The sequence below is a fragment of the Anolis sagrei genome, chromosome 3 (assembly GCF_037176765.1).
Source record: "Anolis sagrei isolate rAnoSag1 chromosome 3, rAnoSag1.mat, whole genome shotgun sequence".
In the NCBI taxonomy this organism is placed as follows: domain Eukaryota; kingdom Metazoa; phylum Chordata; class Lepidosauria; order Squamata; family Dactyloidae; genus Anolis; species Anolis sagrei.
The window spans coordinates 263,826,999-263,833,742 of NC_090023.1; the positions used below are offsets into that span (position 1 = coordinate 263,826,999).

General features: G+C 43.8%; 2 protein-coding genes across 2 annotated transcripts; both read left to right on the plus strand.

Annotated features, from left to right (window-relative positions):
• Window positions 1-1,022: 1,022 nt before the first annotated feature.
• LOC137096672 (uncharacterized) lies at window positions 1,023-2,109 on the plus strand. Its single transcript, XM_067466336.1, has 2 exons — window positions 1,023-1,833; window positions 1,961-2,109. Exons 1-2 carry the CDS (start codon window positions 1,147-1,149, stop codon window positions 2,045-2,047), a joined length of 774 nt encoding a protein of 257 aa, XP_067322437.1. The 5' UTR covers window positions 1,023-1,146; the 3' UTR covers window positions 2,048-2,109.
• Window positions 2,110-4,473: 2,364 nt separating this feature from the next.
• LOC132765821 (uncharacterized protein F54H12.2-like) lies at window positions 4,474-5,784 on the plus strand. Its single transcript, XM_060760090.2, has one exon. It carries the CDS (start codon window positions 4,474-4,476, stop codon window positions 5,782-5,784), a length of 1,311 nt encoding a protein of 436 aa, XP_060616073.2.
• Window positions 5,785-6,744: the final 960 nt, after the last annotated feature.

The window sequence follows — 6,744 nt, forward strand, 5'->3', positions numbered from 1 at the left end:
GAAATTTACCTCCAATGTTTCTAATTTTCTGGAAGAGGTCTCTTGTCCTTCCTATTCTGTTGTCTTCCTCCACTTCCATGCATTGCTTATTTAAAAATAGTTCCTTATCTCTTCTGGCTAACCTCTGGAATTGCGCATTTAACTGGGCATATCTCCCCTTTTCACTGTTTCCTTTTGCTTTCCTCCTTTCTTGGGCTACTTCCAGTGTCTCAGCAGACAACCATTTTGCCTTCTTGGTTTTCTTTTTCTTTGGAACGTACTTTGTTGCCACCTCCTGAACAATGTCGCGGACTTCTGTCCATAGTTCTTCTGGGACTCTGTTTACTAAATCTAGTCCTTCAAATCTGTTCTTCACTTCCACTGTATATTCGCTAGGAATGTTAGTGAGATCATATCTAACTGGTCTGTGTATTTTCCCTGATCTCTTTAGTTTTATTCTAAATTGGGCAATAAGAAGTTCGTGATCTGAGCTACAGTCAGCCCCAGGTCTTGTTTTCACCGACTGGATGGATGTCCGCCACGTTTGGCTGCAAAGGATGTAGTCAATCTGATTTCGGTGTTGACCATCTGGTGAGGTCCATGTATAAAGCCGTCTTTTAGGTTGTTGGAAGAGAGTATTCGTTATACACAGCGAGTTTTCCTGGCAAAATTCTATCAGCCTGCGTCCCGCTTCATTTTGTTCTCCCAGACCATGCTTGCCTGTGAGTAGTAAAAGGTGGCACCTCTCGTCAAACTCAAATTTGACAGGTACCACGCCCACTTTGGGGGAAGGCCCCTCCCACGCCCCTCCCACTCAATGCCCGGAAGTCCCGCCTCTCCTAAACAGGAAATGGATGCCCGAGAGCCCTCCCACTGGGTGAAACCCCACCCCACGGGCCACCCCACCCCCACCCTAACCCGTTGTGTGGAACATAGCGTGGATAGACCTATCCCCAATGAATGGCATGTGGAAATGAACAGCCAGGCGCCCGTGTGCTAGTTCTAAGCTGACATCACGTGATGCATAGTAACCAATAGGGAATGGTTTAGGCTCATAAGGTGACCATGTGATAGTGGGACCCAATAGGCGTTGTTTTTAGGGGTTTAAATAACTGTACTAGAGTTTTAGGGAGCCTGCTCTGACTATTTTGCGGAACAACACATAATATGGATTCGCCCGCTGGACCTTCAACCTCCGCGAGCCTTTCAGTACCAGATGCGCCTAGAAAGAAACAAGCAACTATGAAGAGAACAGCTGAAAGCGACTACAGGTACTGGACTTACCCAATCACGGAGGGGGCAACAGGATTTTCCATACCGGGAACACCTGTGAACAGTCCTAAAAAGCGGAGAGAATCCTCGAGTGCAAAACCACCGACAAGGCTCAACTTATTACCGGGTCTTTATGCTGTGGAAAATAAATTCACAGATGTTGAGCCTGATTTTTATGGTCGGGGTACAGAGCGTGTCGAATTGAAAAAGCTTTTCCCTGAAATGCCGAGAATGCGATGTGGCGACGCTGATGTGGATGTTGATGATGAAGGGTATGGAAGTCTGACTAATAACCTCGGCTACCAGGACGAAGAGATAGTGCCTGATACAGACCCCGAGGATTTGAGAAGATGGCATTCCAAAATGCAGGAAAAACGCCGGGCGGAGGCTGAGGCTGAAAAGATGGATGAAGGAATGGACTGTAAAGCAGACTATAAGGATGCCGAGAGTATGTGTGAAGAACCAAACCCAGACAGAAGCATTCGGAGGTCACTCCTATCTGATCTGTTGAAGTATGCGGCAGAGGAAAAGGAAAACACGGCTGTTGATGAAAACACTTCTGACGGTTTTGAGAGTTCTAAGGTAAGCGTTAGAATGTCCAAACTGTGTATGTGCGGGGGTGGGGGTGTGGGGGTGGGGTATGGTGCTGTGAAAGAGAGTGATGAATTTGGGTGTTGTAGACTCATTGCTATTTGTTTGATTTCCGTAGGGAAGTATCCACTTTTCGGGTGATGTGCGGAATCTACAGATCGGGGACTCTCAGACCATGGAAGTTTCCATCATGTCCTGTCTTTAAAACAAATCCTGCAGAATAGAGATGCTATGTGTGTTTTCTCAATAAAATGAGTTTGATCTGTACCCGTGTGTTCATTTAATGCATTAAGAGCCATGTCAGAATACGCAGAAATCCTTAAGAAAATATATTATTCGCCGGGGAAGGTAGGAAGCCTCGGAGGCGTTTGTCCGCTTTTTCAAGAAGCCAGAAAACAATGCAAAAGTGTGAGGAAGAGGGATGTTACTCAATGGTTATCCAAACAAGACAGTTACACGTTACACAGGCCGGCAAGGATCCATTTTAGAAGAAACAAGACTATTGTTTCTCATGTGGATTCTCAATGGCAGGCAGATTTAGTGGATATGCAGCGACTTGCCAAGTTTAACCGTGGTTACAAATACATTTTAACAGTGATAGACATCCTGTCTAAATACGCATGGGGGGTACCACTGAAGGATAAGTCAGCTAGAGAGGTGGCAGGGGGGTTTAATGCAATCTTTACTCAAGATGGGCGAAAACCTGAAAAATTACAGACAGACCGGGGCCGTGAGTTTCTAAACAAGTCAGTATCCACGCTTATGAAACATCATGGGGTCCATCACTTTGTCACCAACAATGAGGTTAAAGCTGGAGTAGTGGAGCGATTTAACAGAACTTTAAAAACAAAAATGTGGAGATATTTCACAGCTCATAACACTTTTACCTACATCGATGTTCTGCCTTTGTTACTCAAAACTTATAACCACAGTTTTCACCGTACTATCAAAGCAAGACCCGTAGATGTTAACGACTCCAACGCATTAACAGTGTGGAGGAACGTTTATGGGACCCCGGTGAAAAGAATAGAGGTAAAAGCAAACCAAATCAGAAAAGGAGACCACGTGAGGATTTCCAAAAGCAAGGGTAAATTTGCTAAGGGGTATGAACAGAACTTTACCACGGAGATATTCATTGTGGACCAGGTTCTTCAAAAAACAGACAAGCCAGTGTTTCTTTTGAAAGATTATGGGGGTGAAGACGTCATAGGCAGCTTTTATACTGAAGAACTGCAAAAGATTAATACAGACAAAGACTGCATCTACAGGATTGAAAAAATTCTAGCCACAAAAGGTCAGGGGGTGAGAAAGCAATGCTTAGTGAAATGGTTAGGATGGCCTAGCAAGTTCAACAGTTGGGTTCAGGCTTCCGAAGTAACAGAACTTGCCTAGCTGAGAGCTTTTTATTCCTAAGGAAAGAAATGGGGGATGGTGGTTTTTATGTCACATTACCTAGCAATGCGAGTGCTATAGCCTTTCCCGGGAACTCCATTTCAAGCTTCACTATATCATTAGCAAAACCTCTAGAGCTCTCGGGGGCCTGGGAAGTAGGACTAGTTGAAATACAGTATCCTCACACCTGGGATAATCTGACGACCCACCCAACTTTTACTATTGTACAAGAAGAAAAGAAGTGGGTCTTCTTTCTGGAGAACGGGTATTATTCTAACATTCCAGAGCTGTTGAGATATATGAACGAACGCATTACAGCACGATGGAACCCACTGAATGCGGTTCTTAAATATGAACCAGTGAGCAGAAAGGTCCTACTTAAACCCGAGAATAAGTATAAGATAGTAGCTGATAAGGAATTACAGTATATATTAGGGCTGCCCCCCAACATTCCGGCCAATGAGTCAGCTTTCTCAGCAGACATCACAGGAGGTTTCAACACCTTATATGTTTACACCGATATAGTGGAGCACCAGCTCGTTGGGGATTTCTACGTTCCTCTGCTGCGATGTGTGCCGGTGCAAGGGAAGAATAATGATCGTATCAACATCTGTTACGATAAACCCCACTACATCCCCGTGAGCAAACACCACATAGACACTCTCACTGTTGAGATAAAGTCAGACCAGAACAAAAATGTACCATTTCGTTTTGGAAAGGTGATCGTGAAGCTTCACTTCCGCCCCAGGAGGACCTAGGATTTTTAAAATGGTCATCTTGAAATCCTATGGGGACCCAGGTCTTTATAAAAACTATTACAGGGCACAAGCTGGAAACGGTCTACCGGGGTATCATGGTATTCCACAAATGTATGGCTCAGGCCTAGGTGGGATTTTCAGAAGCCTTTTCCGAAAAGCTGTACCGCTTTTGAGAAGAGGCTTTGACATCATTAAACCCCACGCAAAAACAGCCGCGCGTAATATAGCCAACGACATGGTCGGTCATATCACCCAAGCTGTTCTAAACAGAACAAGACCTGCAAACCCTCAAGAGGGATCGGGGCTTATGTATATTAGAAGGAGAAGAGGGTTAAAAAGAAAAGCATCGCAACAGAGATTGAAAGGCCCTCCTCAACCCATTAAAAGGAAAGTGCAACGTAGAAAGAAACCCCAGAAGCGTCGAGGAGGTAGAAAGAGGAGGAGGATACAGTCTACGAACGATATATTCTAAAACGGCAGCATGGCTTTTATTCACGGTTGTTCTGAAGAGTGCACCAAATCCGAACTTGATTTGTTTCACATTGGGCCTACACAAACTAGTATTGAGAGAAGCCTTTATATTGAAGTTCCACCATTAACCGCTCTCACAGAATCCTCACCCTTGGACTTTTTTATTGCCGGAAATGGCGAAGACTATATGGATCTCAACAACACGCTTTTATATCTGACGTGCAAAGTAGTGAATGAAGACGGAACAAACCTGGCTAACGGGGCTGCGGTAGGCCTCGTGAATTACCCGATAGCCTCCATTTTCAGCCAGTTAGATGTGACTTTAGGGGACCGACTCATCAGCCAAAGTAACAACTGCTATCCTTACAGAGCATACATTGAATCTGTGCTGAACTATTGCGAAGACACACTAGCCACGCAATTTACGGCTGGGGCTTTTTATAAAGACAATGCAGGGGAACACGAGATTACGGCTCTGGATGGGGCAAATAAAGGTTTTAGCAAAAGAGCATTCCTGGGAGCTGGTAGTAAAAAAATAGACTTGATGGGACATCTCCATGCTGACTTGTTTTTCCAAGAAAAACTGCTGCTGAACGGTGTTGATGTGAAAATTAAACTCACCCGCAATAAAGATGCCTTCTGCTTAATGAGCAACGATGCAAACAGGCATTACAAATTACAGATTTTATCAGCCTCCCTCTTTGTCAAAAAAGTGAAATTAACACCAGGCGTCCGCCTAGGACACGCTGAAGCCCTCCTGACATCTAATGCCAAATACCCAGTGGACCGTGTAAGCATGAAAGTATTCAGCATACCAGTAGGGAGCCGTGTCTCCAATCAAGAGAACCTGTTTTTGGGACAACTTCCTAAACAGGTGGTGCTAGGACTCGTTGATAACGATGCTTTCAGCGGGTCATACACTAAAAACCCTTTCAACTTTAAGCATTATGACATCAATTTTGCGGCACTCTACTTGGATGGTGAGCAGTATCCTATGAAACCATTTCAACCCAATTTTGAAGAGGATAATTGTGTGAGAGAATATATGAGTTTAGTTCAGACTGCTGGCAAACACATGAGAGACAGTGCACTTTTAATTAACCGTGAGGAGTATGCAAAAGGCTACACACTCTTCGCATTTGACCTGACTCCGGATCAAGAATGTGCAGACCATTACTCGCTGATTAAAACTGGAAACCTGAGGGCAGAGCTGCGTTTCGCCAAGCCTCTGCCAACAACCGTCAATATGGTGGTTTACGGCGTTTTTGACAACGTGATAGAAATAAATCACAGGAGAAACGTCTTGTTTGATTATATGTGAAATGGATAGCCTGCAGTTAACTCGACTACTAAGCTCAAACCCCTATACTCAAAACACTTTCTATGGGGTGTTACCCTGTGACAAACTTCCAAGAAAGCACATCCAGCAAAGACCAGTTGCGCTGATTATCAATACTCACCCCCATAACCTTCCAGGAGAACACTGGTTAGCTGTTTACCTACCGGATGAAAGGACAGCCGAATTTTTTGACTCATATGGACACCCTCCTGACTATGCTTTGTTTCCCAAAACCATTGTGAACTTTTTAAGAAGAAATGCCAGCAAAACTGTGTTTCAATGCAGACCTGTACAAGCCTCAGACTCAGTTGTATGCGGACATCACTGCTTTTTTTTTATTCATCAAAGATGTATGGGGGTCCCCTTTAAAAACATTAGCGCCTTATATTCCGACGATTTGGATAAAAATGACAAAATGGTTATGCGTTTTGTGAAGAAAATGAACACAAGGACCCGTTCCTCAGAAATGTTTCAAACGATGCAACATTGTATGTCTTGTAGTGCATTTCATAAACGTCTTTTAATAAACAACCCTCCTAGGGTGCTTTTGGAATATGATGTGTGTCACTATTTTCTCTTTTTAAAAGAACAGGCATTGACAATAAAACAGAATTTAAGAAAAGAAGTATTTTATTCGGTTAAAATAAAAGTATTATAAGCTAAGCCAGGTAGGAGAGCTAGCTTGCCTATGCTCCCTAGAAGATTTACGTCTTTGAGTTGGGGGTGAAGCTGATGGGTTTTTTAAATAATCCAGGAGTTGTCGATTGGACGTATTACCTATCACGGAAGACGGGGTGTTTATTTCAGCCAAGGCTTTCATAAAAACATCCCACCCTTTAGGGAGACGTGTAACAGAAACCGCATTAGCTTGAGTTGCAGCCTTGACTAAGTCCAAGATGTTAGATCCAGGAATGACTTCTCCTTTATACACGAAGGATCCTT

Coding starts and splice junctions, on each gene's coding strand:
- LOC137096672 (XM_067466336.1), top strand. CDS start 1,147: ATGGATTCGCCCGCTGGACCTTCAACCTCCGCGAGCCTTTCAGTACCA. Junction 1,834..1,960: donor ACGGTTTTGAGAGTTCTAAG/GTAAGCGTTAGA, acceptor TGATTTCCGTAG/GGAAGTATCCACTTTTCGGG.
- LOC132765821 (XM_060760090.2), top strand. CDS start 4,474: ATGGCTTTTATTCACGGTTGTTCTGAAGAGTGCACCAAATCCGAACTT.